The sequence below is a fragment of the Lissotriton helveticus genome, chromosome 5_1 (genome assembly GCF_964261635.1).
Source record: "Lissotriton helveticus chromosome 5_1, aLisHel1.1, whole genome shotgun sequence".
NCBI lineage: Eukaryota > Metazoa > Chordata > Amphibia > Caudata > Salamandridae > Lissotriton > Lissotriton helveticus.
In genome coordinates, this window is record NC_136065.1 from 1,095,311,565 (window position 1) to 1,095,336,480 (window position 24,916).

At 41.7% G+C, this 24,916-nt stretch overlaps 1 protein-coding gene across 5 annotated transcripts in view; it reads right to left on the reverse strand.

Moving 5' to 3' along the window:
• Positions 1–1,842: 1,842 nt before the first annotated feature.
• Positions 1,843–24,916, reverse strand: part of SH3PXD2A (SH3 and PX domains 2A) — an 868,884-nt gene continuing 845,810 nt past the window's right edge. For all 5 annotated transcript variants that reach the window (XM_078643704.1, XM_078643703.1, XM_078643706.1 and 2 more), the window contains 4 exons: positions 18,124–18,458; positions 9,106–9,155; positions 5,087–5,206; positions 1,843–4,966 (listed from right to left, as the gene is read on the reverse strand). In XM_078643704.1, coding sequence (XP_078499830.1) covers positions 3,032–4,966; positions 5,087–5,206; positions 9,106–9,155; positions 18,124–18,458 — 2,440 coding nt within the window. In that variant the 3' untranslated portion in view covers positions 1,843–3,031. The remainder of the gene's footprint in view (positions 4,967–5,086; positions 5,207–9,105; positions 9,156–18,123; positions 18,459–24,916) is intronic.

The window sequence follows — 24,916 nt, forward strand, 5'->3', positions numbered from 1 at the left end:
GCAGTAGTGGGTTCACAAGATGGCACCATTAATACCAACTTGATTTCCGTTATTGTTCCTGAAACCTCACTGATTGGAAATGCTTAAAGTATAGATGTCCCCATAGTGAGGAAATACATATGCTTTTAAGTGGCAGGCCTAGTTCAATGGTTAACCATATCCTCAGCCATATTTATTCAATACTAGACCACCAACCAGCTATAGGTACTAGTTCCAAAGTTGGAACTCACCGGTTTTTCATCTCCTAGGTGACAAGTTGGTTACCTTGGCCTTCCTTTACCAGTCATCTAGATGTTCAAGTCAAGGGTGTAGTTAATCTGGGGCACGAGGGGCCGTCCTTTATGCAGGTGGGGACCGCAAAAGATAGAACACTGCAAATGAAGCAAGGACAGTGACAGCGCTTGGCACTTTAAAAGAGTATGTGCTTGTATTTCCCATCCTCAAAGAAATATCAAGGTCTATCCAATCCTCAAAGAAATTACAATTGCAACTCTGTTACAGTTTTTGCAGCCTAGGACCCACAGCCTGTGAGAATGTGAAAAATAGGCCTTAAAAGATAGTATAAACCCGACTGCAAAAAGTTAAAGACTGTTCTTATCAGTTGTCCTTGACACTACTGACTAGGATACCACAAAATCATGAAAACCTGACAACTAGAAACAATAAAATTCCTCAAGGTACAAACAGGAATGACAGGATCTTCATCACCAACAGGAAATAAGAAATTAAGTTGTGCAAGGAAACGAAAAGAGTGAGCAAAAGGCATAACCCTGTTTTTCCCTTTTAGCCTTTGTAAAAAGTGGTCTTTGGTACAGCTTAAGGAAGCATAATTTCCTAAGGTGAGATGTCACAGATAAAACCACATGGGAGACATACATTAGCATAGTTGAAATATTCAGAATAACTAAATCACTACTTATTAGTACTGCAATCAAGCAGATAATTATTATGTATTTCTCTATTTAATACTGTCCAGCAGAGAATATAGTATTTCTAATAAAAATCACAAAAAAACAACCCTTGTTCTCAATTTCTACAGTCTATACATCACACGCACCACGTGTGGTAATAATGGCTCTGCAGAGCAATTATAGCTGCAGACCATAATTGCTCTGGAACACACCTCAGGTTACTTCTTCTATTTAGTTTTTTATATGGACTCTTCTAGAACTTTGGATTAGCCCAGGCACCAGCAGACCTACCACTAGGGTGCACCCTAACCCAAAGATTCCAATTATTTAGGAAGGAACAGAGGAACACTGGTACCAGAAGCTCTTCAGCTCAGGGTCTAAACCATATGAAACATCTCAGTAAGTCCCAATGGAATTAATTTGCATACTAACACAAAAACAATAAACAAACCTAACTTATAAAGGATTTTTTTTTTACAAATGCACGATGCCCCTACATACAGTACTTGCTGTAAGGCAATCCACTACCTGTCATCCCTACATACAGTACTTTCTGTATGGGAATCCAGTACCTGATGCCCTTATATACAGTACTGGTTGTATGAGAATCTACCACTCCAAAAAGTCTAAGTACCTCATATTTTATAGGTGGTAATGTAAAAATCCTTTGCCCCTGCTCTCTAAAGTTACACAGGAGCACGGACAAATGGATAACTAGTTCAATGTTATTTTAGTGAAGTTGATAAGACACTGAAATATAGCATTTAATTAGTTATGGGGCTTTCCAAACGTCATTAAACGGGTTTGCAAGTATGCTTTTCTTGTCCCATCTAAGCACAGGGTTCATAACTGTAGGCTCCACAGTCTGTTTCACCTTTACCACACCCTTGCTGCCCTCCAGATCAGTGTACATCGCAGATATATAATATTCTTTTATTCTACCTCAAATTAAAGATGGATGGATAAGGGGAACATGCACACCACGACTGTCTATATTGTCACATTTTGGGTCTAACTAAATATCACGTATTCCCTGTTTTGCCCTGAAATTACACCAGGCATGTTTTCCAGTACAGATGTATGTTTTGAATTCAAGTGGGCACAATACACACATTGGGCCTTACTACGAGTTTGCAGTCAACTCTTTCCTGGTAAACAAAGCCATTTCAAGCCACAAAATGAAATCTGAAAACATAAAAACAAATATCTTGAGCAGATTCCGAATGAAGGAATGACTCTGTAAACACTGATTCTTCCAAAGGCTTCAGCCAAGTGCCGTCTGGATAGTACACCCTTCTTTCCTCAGCACTGAATCCATTAGAGAGACCTTACTTTATTGTAGTTAATGTTTAACTTGTAGTAACAATATAAGCATTTTTATCAAAATGGCAGTGTAGCAGGTCACCAAAGGAGATCTTTCAGTCAATCGCACCAAAAGCCAGGCCCTACAGTACAATACATATGTAAAGTAAGTGCTGCAAAGGGGGCACCGGAAGCTGGCAAGATGTCAGGATAGGACAGGCCAGATGCTGAGGGGCTCCAGGAGGTTGGCACGCGTGAAGCTCAGTACCCACACCTAGGCAAAGTCTAAAACTAACATGGACTATTTACAAAACTGATCTCCTTCATCCGGGCCATGGTTGTGTTTGGTTCCATGAATGCTTGGCTCACTCACGATTGTGTTCCAAGGGCTTGGCACCAAGGCTCTGATATCACTGATGCACGGGAGCAAGCAGGAAGAAGAGCTAAGGCTTAGATGCGCACCCTGCAGCTGTGTTCGCTACCCCGATATGCTTCTGAGCAGGCGTCTCGTGGGAAGGCACGTTTTGGTTTACTACAACTGACCATGATAGATGGGGATACCCTGTTGCATGAATGGTTAACAGTTCCACAAAATGCGCTCTTTTTTCCTTTTTTACATACATTACTTTACAAAATCTCTTCACCAGTTCTATCTGAAACTCAATTTTTTCCAAACATGGCAGCTAAACTACTGTTTCCATCCACTTTTGAAACTGCTTCCGAGAACCAGCACTTTGCTGGACTTAGTGTAAAATACCTCACATATATATATATATGTATAGACACAGCTATTATATAAATTAGTAACGCACAGTTCATTAGTTCTTTTTTTCTAAATAATTTGAAGGCACCCAGCCTTTGAAAGGTCGGCCGCCACCGAGGATCTGGCAGTACCACCAGCCATTTGGGTTTTTCTCCAACACTTCCATGGAGACCCCTTCTTGGAACCCTGCTGTCTCGTCATCCCCCTCATAGTCCGCAATGGAGACGTAGACCTCCTTGAGGTTATTGTGAATGAACTGAGATTTCTCAATTGGTTTCGGTCGGACAGCGGAAACTGGAATCCCATTTCGCTGAGGGGGCTGGGCAGGACTTTCTGGCCTGTCCACACCTGACCTGTCTACTGGTTTCACCTTCGCTTCTGTTCCCTGTGGTCTTACGGTGTTAAACGATGAGTTCCGACGGACAGGCCTCAAGTGGTCTGTGGAAGACAAAGACTCATTCCTTCGCAGAGAGCTACAGATATTGTTTTCTTTGGGTGGCACAGACACAAACACTGACTGTGGCCTCACTGCAGCTTGCCGCACTCCATTTCTCAACTTTACTGCAGCTGTGCCTGTGTGTTTAGCAAAGCCTCCCGGGGGTCTGGATGGAATTGGTGGTGTTGCTCTTTTGTTTTGGTTGATGATATTTAAAGCCTGGACTTTTTTCTCAATTTTCTCCAAACTATTTGATTTTTCATTTGCTTTTGTCGTGCTCGAGCAGGGTTCAGATTCAGGAGCAGGGTTTTTGGGTGGTTTGTGATCTTTGAGTACTAAGTAATGGGAAGGGGCCCATCCCATTGAATCGCCATGCTTTATATACCACCACCCACTCTCTTGTTTCTCTAACACTTCAACTTCAACTCTTGCTGGAAAACTGATTTCAGTCTCTAAAACCTTCTGATATGCACTTGTAGTAATGTAGGCAGTACCCTTGGAATCTCCATCTTGATCGGTTTTGACTTGATGGCTGGAGGAAAAAACAGGACTTGAAACGGATGTAGTCAGATCCATGGAGCATCTTCTTGGGAGCTCATCAATATGCTCAGTGCCTGAGCGTGGGGGACTTTCAGCCTCTTCACTTTTTGAAGCTTTAAGTCCACTCTTGAGTTGGCCTGTCGGTCTCAATTGCCGTCTTAAAGTGCTTATATCCATTTTTTCTTGGCTTTGCGAATCTGCCTTGCTAAGGAAAGGCTTAGGTCTAACTATCGGCTTTGCTCTTGCAGACTGGATTTGTGCTGCTTTTTGTTCCAGTTCCTTCTTTGCGCTCATTTTTGGCACATTACGCAAACCTACGTCTGAAGCGGACCTGGGCTTTGTTTCTTCACTCTTTGAGATTGAATCCGGTTTACCTACTTCAGGCTGAATCATTTTTTCCACTTTGAACCTCACAAGAGAGGATTTTGGGGAAGAAGAAACGGGGGAGCCTCTGCTGATCAAAGACAACGAAGAGCTCCTGAAGGAATCTGAATCTCCACTTGACTCTTTACTTGATATGGCATCCTCGGCACATGGTCTGAACCCATCATTTTCATAAATGTTCTCATCTTCATGGGTCACATCCTCCAATGACTCTCCTACTTTGAATGTAGCCCTTGGCTGCAGAGACACAAGAGACGGCTTGCATGCCTGAAACATTTTTTCAAACGCAGAATCTTGACTTTGAGATAAGTGGTCAGACTTGAAGCTGTCATTCAGATCAAGCTCAGCGTCAAAGCCCATAGCAGGGATATCATATTCTGGTTCCTCATAATACTGCTTTGATGGAGAATCTTGGATTTCTCCTATGGATCCATTTCTAGGAGTCGGTCTATCCTCTGGCTCTTTCACCTTGCTCGGAGGTGCAGGAGGAGGAACTTTTGGCCTTGTCAGAGTGCTAGTTCTTCTGTTTAAATTAGGTTTCTTCCTCTTATCAATGTAGGAACATGGTGCCCAGCCTTCTTTTTCTCCAATCTGTACATACCACCAACCACCGGAGTTCTTATCAATCACCTGAAAATACATTAATACAGTTTTTTATTTTTACAAACAGTAGTAGTTTTACAAAAAAACTATTTTATAAACAGTACATTTTTCAGTTAACACCAGTCATGTTTAGGTACCAGCACTTACATCAGCTTTTTGTCCACCTTGAAAACTAATTCCATCAGAGATGCATGACTGAAACTCTGCAATAGTGTAGTATTCCACTTCTACTGATGGAGGCTCAGGAGGCTGGGGCAATTGAAATCCCTGTGGGAGAAGCAGAACAAACGAAATAGTTGGAATCATGCAGTCTATGAAGTCTAATGTCATAATATTGCTCAGAATAAAAACAATATACCAAGTGTCATCCAAACGTTTAAGAAGGAATGAAATCTGCACTTTAGAAAAACTCATGTGCAAAATATGCAGCAATCATATAATGATTCTTTTCAGGAAACCTCTGAAAACTTCAAAACAAGCTGCTAGGAAGTCAGTCAACTCCCGCCTGACATGCCAGGCACATCCATGTTCCCTCTATGATCTTTCTATGAAGGTTTACAAAATCTGTGTTGGATCACATTCTGCAATGAAGAGAAAATGTTTATTTCTCTGCCAGTACTGAATACTTCTTGCTCCCTATTTACTGTTGCAGGGTGGCAATCTTTGGGCATATAATTGTACTTTGGCCGCGTGAGTCCTCCTTTGGTCCTTGGGCTCACATGTTTAAGACATAATGGCCGTTGTTGCCAATAGGGGGGCACCACTGACAATGGATGTGCCTTCTGATCATATGTTGTCAATTCATAGGCACTCTTAAACGTAGGAGGACAAGGAGATTTGGGCTATTCAATAGAACAATTTCAAAGGGGTAACCTGCTCCGACGGTCTAGGTGATATTTTATGGACCTAGAATGTAGTGAATAGGAGCATCTGCTCTTAGAAGCAAGTGCCCTCACCCACCTGAAGGTGGCATGCTTCATCAGGCCTGCTCCTCGGGCTGGTGCTGCAATGCCCAACGGGCCCCACGAGTGGTCACTTTGTTGGAGATCTTTAGATTTGCTTGAGGAAACCTGGGAATACTAGTGTATCCCAATATATGGGTGGGAATATTGTAAGTGAATCTGGGTTAAAATTGACTATAGATACTTTGTAGTCTGTTTTAACAAAGGTAAGGGGATATATGTCAAAGCTAAAAAAAGAATTTGGGAAACTAAGGGACATAATGATCCTCGTTACTCCTAAGCAAAACCGAATTATGGTGTAGGAAAGAATGCGTAATTCAAATTAATACACCACCTGGAAGTTTACATTGGAATGGGCTCCCCCATTGAAATAGTCAATTCATAGGCATACACAGGCCTAAAATGGTACTTTTTGGATGTGTTGCCACTTCCGTACTAAAATGTGGGGGTTCCTATGAACTTCTGGGGCATACTATAAGGCCATTTGAGACATAGACTTAAGGTGATGCTTTTGCTGCGCATGCTGGCATCTGTTTGACTTATATACCCCTCCTCTGCCATATGATGGCCCTCTTAACATATAATGACAACATTATTTAAACTATGAACAGTTTACAGTTTACATACTATGATCCCACGGTCTCTCTCTCCAGTGTAAGCACGGCCATTCCCTACCCTGCATTAATCTTTCTTCTTCTTTGACCCCTTTCCTCTAGGTGCATTATTTTCCAGAAGGTATACTCATACCTCCAGTAACTTGTTTCCACCTTTTCCACACTTCCAGGATTACTATCGAATCCAGACTTAAGGGGGCATGACACATAGTTCCTACAGGCGGAACACTACTTGCCACCCCCTTAGAGTAGATGAGGATTTTAAGGTCCTGAATAATTGCTGAGATTCTATCGGACTGATTGAGGCAAGAAACATGTTGACCACCTCCACAACTCACTAGGACTGACACAGGTTTAATTCTCCCATCCCAGTCCACGACTCTTTAGTCTGTATTTATTCACGGCCCAGGTACTCCTCAAATAAAAGGTTTTGGAGAATCCAGGAGCCATTTTACTGCACACTCACCATACCACTTGTACTCACTATTTAAAGGCACCCTCACATTAATACCATCTAGCTTCACGCCTCAAACAGAGAAAACCTCCGGCAAAGAGCCCCCCTGCGGGGCCCGTTGGGCATTGCAGAGCCCGCCCACCGAGGAGCTGGCCTATGATGAAGCATGACACCCCCAGGGTGTGTGAGGGCCCTTGCTCCTTATAGGAGTTATCCCTGGACGAGTACTCCCATCCCTGCTCTGTCCACCACCTTGCGGAAACCAGCCATCACAGATGTGGCCCGCCCCCTTCCTTCTTTCATTACCTCTAGGAACAGCATACTTCTTTTTTTTTAATCAGTCGTCTGGGGGCCTGTATGCGGGACCTATTAAACCCCCCGTCCCTCCCTGTGAGACTTTGACCCAAACAGGTACCAACTATTTATTTTCTTGACTAAATATCAACATATTTTTCATACATACATTGATCATGTCAGTAACAGTGCATTGGGTCTTTTTACCTAACTGGACTAGTAAATTAAAATCGAAAATACCCTTAGGCTTTGGCACCGACTGAATATATACTTGAGATTATTAGGAACACACATTAATTCTGATGAGCTTGTATGTATTCAATCTCCTTAGGACATTAGTTGGACAATTTGTAGCAAATCCACCTATGGAACTAACTTCTGATCTACACAGCAGCACAGTTATAATCATCTATTGCCAAACAGAAAAATAATTAGAGATATTACTTGAAATGTGACAAATAAGCTTAGATATTCATTTTGTTATGGGATTTTAAAAAACTGCCAAATGTTGCATGGATAACGTTGAGATTTTCTCCAGCGCTGTACTCTGGTAATGCTAAATCCACACCGTTTACAGTATTCCCCTTTATTCCCCTTTCGTCCTCCATTTTCCTCATCTTTGATGTAGAACTAGTTATTTTCCTTCTTTGTCTCTTAACATCTGATACATATGTTGCTGGTCAGCGGCATGGTTCAGTTTCTGTTCTTCTTGCTTCGCATGCTTTTTTAGGAAGAAGGGCAGACTTCACAAACTTTATCTGTGTTTCAACCTACTCTGTTCTTCCTATCAGCTGCCTTAGTCCACTTTCAGCTCACCAAATTATACCACTCATCTCCACATTCTAGAGATTCCTGGATAGGACTTTCCTCCTGGGTAATGGTTTAAAAGAGGAGACCCCCAACCTTTGTAATTGCAAGCCACATTTGAGTATCATACAAAATAATGAGCAACTATCAAACCACAGCAAGAACCTATTGATGTAGAAGTGTCTGTAAAAATATTAAAATGTGATTTTACACAGTGGGGAAATTAATATATAGGCATATTATGCGATACAGTATATATAGATGCCTAGCTACATATTAATCAATGTTTCTCAAATGTGACAAAATGCATTCTAAAACACTATATTGGCCAGTAACGTACATCAAAATTTAATTCCACGACTAGGCAATAAAGCACTGAAAAGTATTCCCTGGCAGTTTCTTAAAAAATTGTAAGTTATAAAGCATAACTGGCCAGCAAGAAGAGGGAAATATTTGGCAAGCTTTCTTAATTTGGAGGCTCACCTTCCAAGGAATAATGGGAACATATTGTGTCTAACGCTGTATTTTAAAGCATGTTAGGGGAGGAACTTTGTAAAATCTGAAGCAAATTAAAATAGACTTTACACAGCAGAATGTGAGCTTCCCCCAAGGATTTTGGTGGGAAATGCAATCACTCTTTAAATGATTTTGTCAATATAATTGGTAAAACTCGTTATCATACAAATTAGGTTTGAGTTTCTCCTCCAATAAATGTTTGGAAACTTAGGTGGCAAATGGCGCTTTTTTAAGGCACATTTACCAAAACATATTGGGAACACACAACATGGATCCAAACTTAATCTTTACTCAAATGTATGTATGTATTTATGTATCTATGTATGTACTTGGTATTTCTAAAGCGCATAGCCAGACAAAATGCAGCAGAGTGCTGTACATGGCCCAAGACATCCTTAAAGCCGATGAGTCATAGGAGAGGAAGAGTTGTGGGTGGTTAATCATGATGTTTTTACTGAATTTTCTGTGCACTCTATCTCAGCGTCTGCAAATTAGGAACTAAATGATTTCCATACATACCAGACTTGACTCTCTTCTTGGTGGTGGTTTCATCCTTAGGTTCGGTGAACCTAGAAAATAAAGTGTTAATATTGTCATTGTTTTCTTTTTAAATTAACGCTGTGTAATTTCATTATTCTTAGTATTTGATCACGCAATTCCAGGGCCATGCCCTGCAGGTGGTACAGACATTATTACCAAGTTATGCCCTCAGAATAATGAACGCCTTACTAATTGCCACTGAGAATGCTCTATGCCCAATGCCACATAACATATCCCATAGGTATCAAATTCATGAGTTCTCCTTAAAGTACATGGCCATTTCCCCAGAACCTGCAGGTATCCACTAGGTGGTGAAAGATAGCAGACCTTACAATCCAAATGCTAAGCTGAAAAAGTGGGCTGCTAGTCATTTGCACAAGTTTGGAAACCTCAATTTGAGTAGAAGGTTTGGTGGCATGGGTATCTATAGGGTTAAGTCCTGCGTTTCATCTGCCACTGTACACACTGCTCAATTGTTTGTTTTGTTTGTATAGTGTGTGATGCATAATTCAAGTCAACTTCGTATCTGTTTCTAGGCCTTGGCAAAAGATTACAAGGTTACATAAGATTAGACTTGCCATGATACTTCTACTTTGTGGAAGTTCTAATGTATTTTAGGCAGGTGATCCGGGTTACAACGATTTTCAAGCTGAAAGAGCTTGGAAAGTAAAGTCTCAATTTGCCTAAAGTTGAACTGTACTAGTTGGACATTTTCAGATGATGCTTCAGAGTAGCAAGTCCATTGCACGGACTTTAAGCTCCCATTCCATTAGCCATACCATTGCTTAATTCTGTTTTACGGCCCATGCAAATATGTGCCTTCAGATTCCATATCTGTAAGATTTGTCAGCATTTACCGGTATCCATTCACGTTCACATCTTTAAAGGATCTGATATCAGATGCACATTAGGTTGATATATTTTTGCCTACAGTAAAGCTGTAGAGCAAGTGCCCATTTCTTCTTGATACAAGCTGTCCTTTCGCAATAAAGGTTTCAAAGCTTTCTGAACTGTCTGAACTACAGTTAAAAATATTCTTTAATAATGGTATCTGAACTTAGATCAGCTTGTTTTCAGCTACAAATTGCCAAAGGCTACAGATTTCCTGATAGGCATGTGAAGAGAGGCGGCGTTCCATCAGGTGAGCTAAGGGGAATCACCTGCTGGTGACACCAAATTATTGCTGACGGTGATAAAATTGCCTTTTTCGGTGGATGGGGAGTACCCTAAAAGACAAAGAATTGCCTGACAAACTGAACGTCCTTCAGCCGATTTTCTGTGCAAATTGTAGGTTAGCATTCTCTAAGCACACATGGTGACAGCTTCTTACAAAAAATGCATCTTATATGAACTCTGCGAGTAAGGCAGTTCTGTAAGTATAGATTGAAAGACGCTTGACCATGTGTTCTCTTTTGCATACATTGTCCCTGCAGTTCTAAGCATGTGAAAAATCCTGGCGCATATTTCTTCTTGGTTAGTGGAAAGCACCATCTTATGAAGGCCGAACGAACTACATGTTTTATGCTGCAATCTTCGTCCCCATTAATAAATCTCTTTCTGAAATGTATATCTCTAACATGACTGGAAGTAACACTGAACAGATAGTGGAATTACACAATTTTAGAGACTGCGGATTATTTTATAGCAGCGAACTCTTCTTAGAGAGGGGGCAAGGAGAGAACAATATATTCCCTTTTCCAGACACTCAGCCAGAAAGATCATTGGAGGGTCACTCTTTGGAAACAGATTGCTGCCAGCTGGCAGGAAAAGATTACTACAAATGCAAACTGTAGAACTGTATTACTTCTTTAATCATTTGAACGTTCTATACATTGATGTAGCCACGCTATGCTTACAACATGAGAGCAATGATTAATTGCATAACAACCTTTTACCCCAGCAGTGTTTTTGCTCCATGGATGTACAGTAATAAAGCAAGGCATTCCAGCAGCAGCATTAGCAAATCATATACAAAGGTAAAGGGGCCAATTCATGCAAGTTTTAGGCAATTTAGTTAATCTTAAAGCTGCAAAAAAAAATCTGCAATAGTTAATTCTACATCCTGATTCTCAGACTCGAGATGTAGAATTGTAATCCATCTTAATAAAAGTGGAACATGTACCTTGATGGTGTTTTTTTCCAGGCAGAAAAGGGGGCATGACAGTGGAGTACCCAGAAACGTATGTAGTTTTCAATGAGCAAAACCCCCAAGACTTCTTCTACTGGGCCTTGCAACTGTGAGAAAGCACACTGGCCCATAAGCAGCTGGGTTGGCAGAAGCACCATCACAATGATGGCTGGCCCATCTAATTTGGAGTTTGCTGCCTGTTCACTGGAGCCTTTTTGCCTAAAGTATGTCCACCTTATAGTTTCAGCTTTGTATCAAATCTCTCCCTTCAACTTATGATTCTGCTTTTTTCAAATTATGGTCATCAGATTTTTTCCGGCTGCCGAGTGTTGCACTCGGAATACTACCACAGCATGAATCATACAAATACTGTGCGGCTAGAAAATCAACAACCAAAATATTGTGACAGTACATATCTATGGGTAAGTGTAGAATTACTATCCTTGACTCCACACCTACGTACCTTGAAGATATATATACACATGAGAGAGAGAGTTTTAAATCTATACTTCACAATATATATTTGTAGTCGATAATCTGGCTATGATTTTCTAGCGGCACCATGTTTATATGCTTGATTTTCTGACAAGCAGTCATTCACAGTGTCTTCTTGTACCGCCTTCTGACAATCCTTATGTTTTTTGATACTCTGTGTTGCAGAGAATTCTCATGTTTTGAATCACAGTGTACCCTGGCTAGGAATGCTTCCCTAAATCCCCTTATCTAAATCGTTCTCTGATGCTCGAACATCTCTACCGAGTGTAACTATGTCTCATTCTATAGGCAAGCCAGCAACAAGTTCTGTGCCTCCAGTAAAAATGTCAAACTCTTTAGTCAAAGTATATCAGTTCTGTGCCTAGTCTTTTCCCTTCTAACTCCCTACCACGTTACAATGCCTGTAGTATGACTGGTGCTTTGGTCTCTAAGCATTTGCTCTCCAAAAGTGTGTGAAGTGTTAATGGTGTGGTTGATGCAACACAGAAAAAAGTACTGGAAAACATTAGTGTCTTGGCTGGCTCATTTCCTTGCTCTGTGGCTCTTGGTCCCTCTCTGAAAAAAAGTGAGAACACAGATGGATAAGAGTTCAGAAATCGCACACAGAGAGGGAGTGGAGCGCATTAAACAATGTATTTATAAAAAGAACAAGGCTGGCCCTATTAGACTTTGCACAAAATTTAACCATTTCAACATTTCATTAAGAAGTAATATGCTTTTATGACATAATATCAAGGTTAAGAATATTGAGATATAAAAATATTGCTGCAAAAATATACAGGACAAAAATTTCAACTTTACATACTATGCAAAATACAATAATATCGATTACAAGAATATTGGGGGTAAACATACTGAAAATTAATAGGTAAATATGGGTAAAATTCAGTTCAAAAATGTATTTTAAACAAAATAAGTAAACAAATATAATAACTTTAAAAAAAAAGAAATGCAACTTGAAATAGAATATAAACAAAATATATGTACTAACCTTTATATAAATAATTTAAATACAAATGTAGTAAGCTATACATGTAAATATTACTGAAATTAAAATTCTAAAATCTAATTAACCCTATCCATGCTGCCTTCGGCTATTGACCGCCAGCAGCACTACCTCGCTGGTGCTGCTGTCGGCCAATGGCCGACGCGGCTCCACCCGTGCGGCACTTACGCAAAACGGGCGGCGCAGCCAATGGGTTAAATCATACAAATTAAATATAAAAATACATTATGAAAAGTAACATTTCTCACACAAAAAACTCAAAAACAAAATAAAAAAATGTAATACTTTGAACTTGAATAACAAAAATAGATCTAAAAATGTCAAAACAAACTTTTTTAAAGCATTCAAATAAAACATTCTTAAAGATAATCACAATTACAACTAATAATGCAATTCTGAAAACAAATAAAAATGCATACAACTTAAAACCAAGAAAAAACATTACAAGTCTAATGCCAATATAAAATACAATTACAACTCAATTACCTTCATATCTTGACGCAAACAAAAGATATCAAAAATAATAATAAAAAAAAATTATCTACTTCTCAAACTCCAACCTAAGCAACAATATGGAAAGAATTTCACTTTGGAGGGTCAGTGTATAATCCCTGCGCCAAACTGAGCAAAAGTAGGGAAAGTGGAGGGGTGAGATTAACTATTCTGACTTCAAAATAAGCAACAGTAGTGAAAATGTTGCAAATTGAAGGTCAGACTTACTAATGCAAATTCAACCTGACCGGCATTAGAAAAAGTTTTTGACCTAAATAATACAAATAAATAACAGAGAATCAAAGTAAAAAAAAAAAAAAACTATATTATATATATATATATATATATATATATATATATATATATATATATATATATATATATATATATATATATATATATGAGAATTGGTGAATAGGTCAGTGACAACATTAACGTTTTGAACTTAAGAAAAACACAGAAATTCACCAGTTATAGTCTAACTATAACTTGCACCCACTCCATGTACTGATTAAGACCTCACATATTACATCACTGTGAGGGATTCAGCACCGCGACCCAACCCAAGATGGCCGCCGGACGGGACCAAACCGGAAATGAGGTTGGCATCGCAGGCTTTCAGGAAACGCCGGCCGCAGCTCCATCCGGCCCTCGGATACAAATGGCCGGCTACGCAGGGAAGGAGTCGAGTGAGCAGGAGCCGAACCCCCGTTCATACGAGAGGAACGACGAGGAGACCGAAGAAGAGAGAGAACGAAGCGAAGAGGACGTTACCAGCGCAGCGAACTGCCAAGGGGAAGAAGACGCCGAAAAGACCCCCCGACAACGCAAGCGAGACCGGCCCCCTGAGGGAACCAGAGGAGGCAGGATCTCACCATACCACGGTCACAGGGGACAGTGGCAACATGCGAGTGACGGGGGCGACTGGGTTCTCTTTTAAAAGGTGGTGGGCGGGCCACCTGAGCACTTCACCACGCCGATAGCACTTTGTCCCTCACTTCGGCACCTCACTACTAGGGACCGGTGTGGGATGGGCACGCTTCCCCTACCCATATGTAATTACCACAGAAGCCCTGACGCTTGTCTTGTGTGTTTTCTTTTCCCTTCTTTCTCCCCCCCCCCCCCCTTTTGGAGGCGGTTCAAGTCTTCACCAACGTGAAGCAACGTGGGTCTAGAACAATCCAAAAAGAAGAAGAAAGCCGAAGCCACGATTGTTACCACCTATTACGAACATTCCCTATGAAGCGTGACTCTCCAGTCCCCCTTGGATTATTATTTCACCCCATTTCTTTTGTATTATAACGAGTAACTCTGGACAATTCCGGTCTAAACCTGGGAATGCTGCACAGTTCATGCACAAACCCGAGTACTTAAACAAAAGAGGAGCTAATAAAGCCTTTAAACCCTACCCTGCGACTCGCTCTTACCTTCATCCGGCTAGGGACCGGGACGAAGTTCCCTACAATCACTCATGACATTTTCTTTGACATCATTTATGACATCACTGATGACATCTTCAAATGGCATCATAGATGACATCACTGATGACATCATCTAAGCTTCTTTTGTACACATTACTCTATAAACTAATATGGCATTAGAGGCCATGATAAAGCCCGGTCTCTTCAGCCTCAGCATCGAGGGGATTGTGTTCGCCGAAAACATCTGGATAGCAGCAGCTGTTGATGCATTCTAAAAACTGCCCAAAGTCTCTCCCTCCCATAACATACTGACATCTTGCACTTACACACTGCTCTGGGGAGAGGCTAGGGTTGCAGATACTTTGGTGGTCAGTTGAAGGATGCTTAGCATGCATTTGGGCAAAAATGGAAGGGTGTTTGATTTGATTTGAGATATTACTTGTTAAGCGCACGAATGCCGTGGCGTCTTGGCGCTGACTGTGATACATGAGTTACTAGAGTGTTGAATTCATCACCCTTTATTTGCCAACATTCCTTAGGTTACTACTCCTTAGGCAAGAAGGATTTAAACGGAGGCCTCAAATTCGAATGTTGTACATCTACCATGGCACCGCAGAGATTCTTCTCCAGTTGATTCCTATTGTTCTCAGTTTATCATGGAACCAGAAGGATTGGTCTCCTATCTTGGGTGTCAAAGTGTAGTGTAGTTCCTATATTCCCCAATAGGCTCTGCACATTGGAATAATATATCCTATAGATTTGACGTAGGACTTAGGTCAGTAGGTCTCTATCGAATATACTAAACTTAATTGTGAGGGCCAGCTAGCTCAGAGGTCACTGGAAACTTTCCTGAATACACAAGAAGGGATTCGTTTCTGACAACCGCATAAACATGACAACTTTGTTTCCCTAGTACTGGAAAATATCTTCAGAGTCATAGAAACAATAGATAACTATTTTAATCAGTCAATCCTGTATGCTTCGTTTCTACAGAGTTGCAGAGAAATAGTGAGACAGGCATTTCCAATAAAAGGTTTATTGAACAGTCTTCTTTCTCATGCAAGAGAGGTGAACTGCTACAATCGTTAGACAGAATGCAAAGTATAATGCGTACAGCGAGAATAGTATTATAAAATAATACTGCAACAGCATTGTATGGTTTCTAATCCATATAAAAATACTTACATAAAAAACACAGGCTAAAATACTCAACTGGTGCTTCTAAAATACGCCTACCCCAATGTACCTAACCTAGGTCTAGTACGAGGGAAGTAGGAAGTATTGTTTAGCATAGGTTTTAGTTCTGCCAAGTATTGCCAAAGGTTTCTCTAGGTTCTAATCAGCGCCATACCTTAGAATGAAGGAGGTTGGTATCTCTGTCTCGGGACTCGATTTCCCAACACCCCGCAAGGGGAGTCAGAAACACTGGAGCTGGATTCTCGGCAGAGGAGGACAGCTTCTTGTCAGTGCATCAGCTGGAGAGTCGGCTTCCTTCGGCACTTGCTATAGCGAGCTGCGTCGGGCAAGTAGATCTTCTAACTGCACTGAACCACACCGTGCTTTGCTATAGCAAGTGAAGGTATATTTATACCTTGAAGGTGTTTAGGAATGCCAGCTTTGACGTAAAGTCGGGCATATGAACATCATGGATGAACCCCTAAGGAATAGTTATTCATGCATAATAATGAGTTTCTTGGAGAAATCAATATCCCGGCTGGGGGAAGTACCTTCTGCTTAAGAATCTGGTATTCCAAGAAATCGTTGTGACGTTTGATGAACGGATGGAAGTAGCCATGCCTGTATTTGGGTAGCATGGGCTATGCCTAAATAAGGGCTTGATTTCTATGCCTATATAAGGGCAACCTGGATTGTACCTATATAAGGGCATGAATCGGGAAAATTAATTCGGAAGCTAAAACGCCATGCAACAGAAGGTTGTAGGCGTCTATCTCCAAGAAAGGCCTGGGGAGACCGTCAACATTGGAACTATTTGCAGAACACTTCCAAATCCGATGGCAGAAAAAAAAAACCAATCTAAGCATGTTCTTTAAACTGATGACTAGATGGTTGTTTTCTGCACACCATGAGAAACGTGCCCCCTCATTGTGTAAAATGCTTGCTAGCATCGGTTTGTGGCCCACACCTTCTATAGGGCAGCTCCCAACACGTTTTAACAGGGGCGACCGCTTTACTACCATCATTCCATATTCCACATGTACACATGACTTCCAGCATCCTGCATCCCTGTGATTGCTGCTTTCTCCACTCATCTCCTGTAACCTGGCTTCTTCTCTTCCCTATCATGATATTCTCACATATCCATCTTACTTCTTCCTACAACTTCTGTGTCTCTCCCACCACTTTCCTAGAGATCGTGCAGCCTCCTCTTTGTCTTGGGGCCACCCAGCCCAGTAACATTCATCTCGCTTCTTCCGCTTCACATCAACTCAGTTAGCCTGCCAAGAAGCCCCTACAATGTTTCTGCACCTTCGTGAACTGTGTGAATGCCAGGTTCTTGTCGCCTAAAAGCCCACCTGTCAAGCTCTTCTATCTCCACTGCCAGTGTCTCAGCTCCTGACCCTCCCATCATCTGCCTGTCAGCTACTGTCTCTTGCCTTCCACCCTTGTCTTTCTCCCTCCTACCTAGAAGCTCCTCTCATCGACCTGAGCCAGATCGTGTTCCCCCACTACTTTCATGTCAGCCATTGTGCCTCCTGTTCACCCTTCATCTCCTACAAATGTTGCTGATGTGTCAGGAGACATGGGCTGATTGTATCTGATGAATGTGGGATGTTGCATTCTTTTAGCACACATTTCACTTTTTTTGAACAGTGGGAAAAGGTGAACAAAATTGCATAGCATGTTTTTACCCTTGCTAGTGCAGATAAGTCTATCTGCAAAGTGTCATGTGATGTGAGAGCTGGCGAGTTGAAGGGAGGGTCACAAAGTACTCATTAAGAGATTCCACAATTCAAATGCCTCCTGTATCGGTTTCCAAACCTGTATCCATCCCACAGCAAGCAAATGTTTTCAAAAGACGGGAGGCATACGACTGCAGGCTTTAAAAAGAAACTCGACATTTCAGTGGATTGAACAGAGGGTACCATTCCTAAAGGCTGGCCAATCTGAAAATATTATCAAATCACTTCTAATTAGGAAGAAAAGAAAAAACGAAAGTATGACCGTCTTGAAATTTAAGGGCTTCATTCAGACTCGATCTAGTGCTGCTTAGTGGTCATTATATAGTAAAACCTTCAGTAAGAGAGTTAGATTTACACAGCTTGGAGAGAATTTCCTCACACAACCCTGCGGGACCATGTTAAAAACAGACCAATCGCACATATGTGCGCGCACACACACATTCTCACTCTAACAGTGTCATTCTCTCCTTCTCTTACCCTAAGAATCAGATTGTGTTCACCAATGTCCTGCAACTGTGGATAACGTGGACTTACTTATCTCCGATCTTTGGGGTGCTATCCTTGCCACAGCGGGTGACCCTTGGGCTATCTTGGATACATGTTTCTCCGGTGAGACCATGGCGTTGCCGTTGGAGTCGTTGCAAAGGATGGGCAGACTGATCTCTTTCTTGGTGATGTGTGGCTCCTCTGGCTCGTTCTCGGTTGGGGGCTCCTTGTCAGTGGACCCTTTCTTGTTCAGGAGGTTGCTGATCTCCATGATGTTCCCTATGATCTCCACTGGCCCAGATATGTTCTTCTTTCGGGACTGAAGATCGTCTTTGGCCTTTTTCAGGTACGATGCGGGGGCCCAGCCCTCTTTGCCTTGATACCTGTGCACGGCAAAAGAAGAATGTTACCTTTGTGGAGGCACCTGCACCTACAATTTGGGATAGAAGGGTGCAAAACGTGAAATATATACACAACTAAAATGTTAAGCGTTATGAGACACTGCTGATCATGGACTGGGCACTGGCGGGGCAAGTCGCCTACTTCATCAGCATCCAGCATTAGTCAAAAGGGGTCTGGTTCATTATTTTTAGGATATCCAGGTGAAATAAATTAAGATAAATGTAAATCAAGTAGATAGTGGTTACCCTAAAGCTGAGGCACAGATTCTGGCCCTCTGGAACCAATGTTGGACCCAGCAGGCCTAATTCCTAGTCAAACAGTGGGGCGCAGAAGCACATTTGAAAACAATGAACCTGGCTCAAGGTATGATACGTAAGTAAAACCTGTTGTTGTAAGCAAACTTTAAAGAGCAGAACACTACAGTTCCTGTGGTTTGCGTTGTGTTTGAATCTGTTTATTTTTGTGGCGAACAAGACAAATTATTAAGCAAGATACAGTACAGGTTACAAAACCTTATTAAGGAATGACATCATCAAACTAAATGTACAAATATCAACAAACAGTCTGCATGGGTAAATACATGGTTATGCAACATCAATATCAATAAAGTGTAGGCCCATGTGAGAAAGCAATACCACTCTGCACCTGTTCAACTCTACTGTGTTTTTCAACCAGTAGAAACAACATTCTGTGATTTTACCTGACATAGTCCATGATTTTGCTGACTGTCAAAAGTAGAGCCCTAAGATATGCAGGTCATTTGAGGAGCTAAAATGTATCCTTTCCCACAGTCAAGGACTGGTAGACCCCCACATGTCAGGTTACGGGCAGGCTGATGGTTGGTGGCAGATGTTCGTGGGTACCAAGTATTTTTACTTCTGTACATTATTTTGTAACTTGAGTCTGTATTTCTCATTGAATGGTGTGTTAGCATGTGTGCAACTCTCATGAGGTTTACACATGAATGGCTGCATTTGAGAACTACACTACTAGAGGTAGTTATCTTGACAAAACCTTTATTCGAATAACCCCCAAATAGTGGTTCTTAATTTTAGAGCACTAACTGGACCCCGCTCCTCAGTCTTATCCTAAGAGAGGTTCAAAGATCCTGATGGATGTCAGCAGAGCAGAATTATAACCTAAGTTTGGCCCTCCGTGGACAGAGGTGGACCCTTTTTTAGCAAAATATTTGCAGGTTGTCACCCCCTGACAAGATGAATGCAAGGAAGATGTGCAAAGGAGTGAATGTGCGTGGGACTGTTTAGTATGCCACCACCGAGGCAATGAGAGCGGATTCATATCCACAGTGGATTTGTAAGTATATGCAAGTACATATTATTGACAAAATGTGAAAGTGAGAGCTATGCCTGCAAAGAGCTCGTTTTGAGGCATGATTTAAGGCAAGATTCACAAAGTGATGGTGCAGATGTACTATAAAGGGGTTTTACTTTGAGAAAGTATTTTATGTATGAACAATATTCACAACAAGAATGGAGCTGTGTGGCTGTTTCCTTTTCAGGGAGTAGTATGGATAATCCAGTTTACTGCTCTCCATCTAGTATCCTAACTTTGTTCCCCGGGGCTGAATATGTGGCACACCCATTTCACTTAAATGCTATATGTTCTGTGTTTTAGTGTTAAATGACAGGGTGTTGTGGGGTGAGTGAAAACATGAATAATGCAGAACAAAATTAATGAAAGTTGTGAGTTTTTATGTGTGCATTGCATACATATCAAAATGATGTTATTGAGAAATGTGTACGTAGTTGACTAGTTTAAATTAATTAGAATAATATACACCTATTTCTGTAGCAAATATTAGCCTTTTGACTGACTGCTGTCAGGCTAAAGCTCTGAATGACTGACGGTAAATCCAAAGCTGTGATGATGCCTTTGTCCATCTTTATTCATTTAAATGCACTTTATTAAACGTGCTATATTTTAAACCAAAAAGAACCGGTACACATCAGAGGTCACAGTATGTGCATGCACAAAATGGTGACTCTACCGCAAGTCACCTTTGTACATGCATTCTGTTGTCTTTAGGGCACTCACCCTGACAGCGTGTAGATGGGCTGTGGGAATATAAACTGTGCCGGTGCCCAATGGAATCAACGCAAACTCATTTCTTCTAAAGTCATGAAAAGTAGCATGACCCAGCCTAGCATTGACACAAGCGCCAAATTAAACCAGGCGTACAAAATGGGCAAAATTTGAGGGACGATAACATTACTCAAGTTCTCACCACTTACTATATGATAAAACCACATACAATTCTCATGCTACTTATGTACATTTGACCGGCATCTGAGGTGAAGATAATTGTATATTCGAGTATGCTTTGAGAACACGTCATCCAAGCTATCATTTGAAAGCCTTTTGCACTGTGCTGCAAGATTAAATTACGTTTAACATCACTCATACAGCATTATTTGGGTTTGCGTGGCCAGAGTCATCACGGGCGGGCAACACATTATAAATACAACGCTGTCTAATTATTGTGTTTTAGGACGAGGAATCTGATTTTAATGCATAACTGCAGATAGCCCGTCCGCCGCATTACAAGCGCATGATAGCCTACAGAATTTGTAATGTAGAGGACAGAAATATCTACATACAATTTGATGGAGGATCCTCCCTGCCAAACTCTAAATACGGCCCTAATTTCCTAGAGTAGACGTGTACTATATGGATTGTATACTGTGAGGCCCCCCCCCCCCCCATGCTTTTGAAAAAGTGTTTTTTAGGTACAGCGTGCAAAATTTACGTGTGCATAGGTTTACAACTCTCATATTAGGTCAAGTGTGGACATTAACTATACATTTCCAAATTTACAAGTGAATTTGTGACGCATCCCTGTTGCATTGAATTAATTATATTTCACTACTGAATTCTGAGGACATATTGACGAAGGATGCATAAATAATTAACACACACAAAAGCAAAGTTAGCCCCAGAAGTTGATCAGAGTCTGCTGTTTTCTAATGTATGAATGCTGGCAAGCACAGATCACTTCTAAAGCCTGCTCGACTCCTCCAACTCCCGAGCTGCATCACAACGTCCAGCACAGTAGATCAAATCACGCAGAAAACAGAATGAAGACAACCTTCCAAGTTTTTACTGTCAGAAGCGGTAGCATGCATTTCCCAAATGGCCATTCTCAATTACCCTGCACTACAGGCCAGGTCCCATAAATACAAGCTTGCATCCCTATTCTGAGATCAGATTGCTTTCCTTTCATGGCAAGTCTATTGCCTTGGCAAGGGAACAAACATTTTGTAGAAGAGACGTTTCCTTTTTTTTTACCCAGCTACTGTTAACTCCACATGAATTATATGATACAACATATTTGACCAGATAGAAATTGAATACATATTCTGTAATTTAAGAGGAGCGTTTTCCCAGCTTCAGGATTTTCCATTTCCAGGAGGATGGATAAAACTTCAACTAAAAACTGATCTATGAAAGACCCAGAAATCTTTCAATGATGGGAAGTAGCTGTTGGGACATTACAAGGTCTACTAAGAAAAAAAGGACATCCCTTCGAAGCCTATAAAGCTGTACGTTCTACCTAGTCCACAACAGGGATCGAGGTCAACAACTGATGGGAGTAGAGGTGAGTATGAGGATTGCAATCCTTTTCCACCTATGGAAATCATTGCCCACTGAAGTTCGAGCTTTAAAATCCCCTTAACTTCGAGACGCAAATTAAGACCTTACTAGTGTTTTGGTGGCTGCCCATATATCTGCGGTTTTTCCCCAAGTAGGTCCTCTGAGGGGGTGTAAAATGACACCCCGTGAAATCATGGTTGAAGTTTATTTTTTCAAGTTCTCGTCAGTTTTCTTGAAAAAGACAACCCTTTCCCCTTGAATCAAAGACAAAGTTGTAGTCAACATTTTCCAAATTCGTGTTTTTCTTCTGATTTGCCAAAAACCTTTGCATGACAATGAACAGCGTGAGTGAAAATAAAGCCCATATGTTAGACAATTTTAAAGTTGTCAGTTCAGTAATTTACCACCACATTGAACACTAGGCAATCTGAACTGAATGTCTTGTTGTCTAAGATTAGGATTGAATTGTCAAGCATTCCAGCTCTGTGACAGACAACATCAGTGTGAATTTACCATTACATTTTTGAGATGTCCATTACATCCAGAGTCTTTTACAATCACAGACCCGTCCGAATGCTTAGAAGTTGAAAAGCTATGGTCTAGCTATTTTGCTAACCAGTACCTTTAACAGTATAGCCAGTGACAAAACAAAAACTACATGTTTAGTAGCAAGATATTGCCATCTAGTAATTCTAAGGCTGCCCTACGTTGTAGTGTAAATGTAGCACTCAAGTGCAACAAGAGCTTTCGTGACCACAATGCAGGACTCGTAGGAGTCAAGAAAATTACTCATAACTTACTGCTCAGCTCTCTGCTTCCAGGACACAGTAGCTGTCATCACCAAATATCAAAGGGGTTTGTCGGCCAAAAAGCTCCCCTTATCAGATGCAGCAAAGCACTTAATTTCATTCAGAAAGTACCAAGGACCAAACAAAGAGCAGCCAACATGCTCCACTAGGGACACCCATCCTGAGTACCCAATTTTACTGCTGTCTGGATCCCTAATGCAGATTTTTGTTGTCATAGGCAAACACAGATAAGCGTGTGCCATGACATAGGCCTGTTTCACAAATTGTGGTCTTGTTGAACTGGGGAGGGGCACCCAAAGTGCTACCCATGTAGTGGTGGAAGGCTAATGACTTCACCAGGAGTTAAGCAGCACACGTGTGGTGGTGGAAACGTTCCGTGTAATGATCAGTAGGAGTGAACGTGTCCTTTCTATTGTGTTACTGGATTGAAGTCCACAGGCTTATTCACCTTTTTAAAGTTCTGCTGCTGTGCGCTTAACTCACACTTGGCCAACATCAGTTAAATGTAAACTGCTGCGAAGTGCAGGAATGGTTATTCCGTGCTGGATGTCTGTGTGCATGGGAAGAGTGCAGTACAAGAATAAAGCAGTACTGTGCAGCAGATGCATGGTGAGTGCATTTACTGGGTGTATGTTTACCTGCCAGGGATACATTACTTGAGTGATGCAGTGCTGTGCAGTGCGTGCAGAGTGGAAGCATGTGCTGGGTGTATGTGTACTTGCGAGAAGTACAATACATAAAGGGTGAAGTGTTGTGCAGCACGTGCACAGTGAGTGTGTGTGTGCTGGCAGTGTGTGTTTGCAAATATCACATCAAGAAACAATACAGAAATGCTACAGTACTGAGCAGTGCACACAGAATGAATGTGTGACCTGAATGTATATGTACTTGTGATGGCACAATGCATCGAGAGAACAGTACTGGGTGGTGTACGTGCTATGGCCGTACACTAGGTGCAAGTGTACCTGTAATAGTATATTACATGGAAGACCCTGCATTCCATTTTGAGAAGCCCAGGCCTGCCTGGTGAAAACATGAGGAGTAGAAGAATCTCCCAGACAGATTTGTGTATTGCTGCATTTCTGTGAGTTGGGTGGTACACACTGGAGGAAGGGAGAGAGACTCCCCTGTAAACTTCAAAGGGGGCTCCTTCATTCAGTAATAGATGACAAGGAAAGGGCCTCAACACATCTCAGGAAAGCGATGGGGCTGATAAGGGAATCATAAAGAGTAGGCTTGGAGCCCGAGATTAACCTTTTGATGCATATATCACTGTGGCTGACATCCAGGTGTTACATCTAGTCACTCCTGTGGCTGATGTTGTAGGACTATCCACTTCGGAGTAGCTCCTGCTGTGAGAGACAGCCTTTCAAGAGGATGAAGAGAGAGAGAAGTTTACATATCAAAAGAAGCATAACCCAGACATAAAACTCCTAAAACCCCGACCCTAAATCGCATTTGATGTCTGGAAATGGACGATAAGTAGGGGAGGTTGAGATCCCAACACTTGTCATCTGCCATGCAGCTAGATGGGCTGGGTGAGAAGGGAAAGCTCTGCAACACTTCTGCTGGTCAACAGGGCAGGGTGCCAGAGCCTGCACGTCCCCCTCCTGGGTGAGGGGACATCACCCACAGAAATCGAGACCACCTGCCGTGGAGCCTGGAGCACCAGCACCTACCGGCTTGCCAAGTCCAGTGTGCCCTGTGAAGAAGAGGAGTGTGAGGTCCAGGGGGGAACCCTGTCAAGAGGACACCGGGTGGGAGGTGTGAGGAGACGGCTAGGCACTGAACTGGTTGTTGTCCATATGTAGGATTGAATCAGTGACTTTGGTATGCCAGGAGAGGGACGCCGTGGACTGAGCCATGAATCGAGTGGCGTGCAGAGTGCAAACCCAATACAACTATGTTACGGCGATCCCTTGTGCCACAGGTGGCCACAGTATAAGTGACTGTGGTGACAAAGAGCCAAGTTGATTCATTTTTACATCAAGATTGGCAGAGTACAACCACCCACCAAG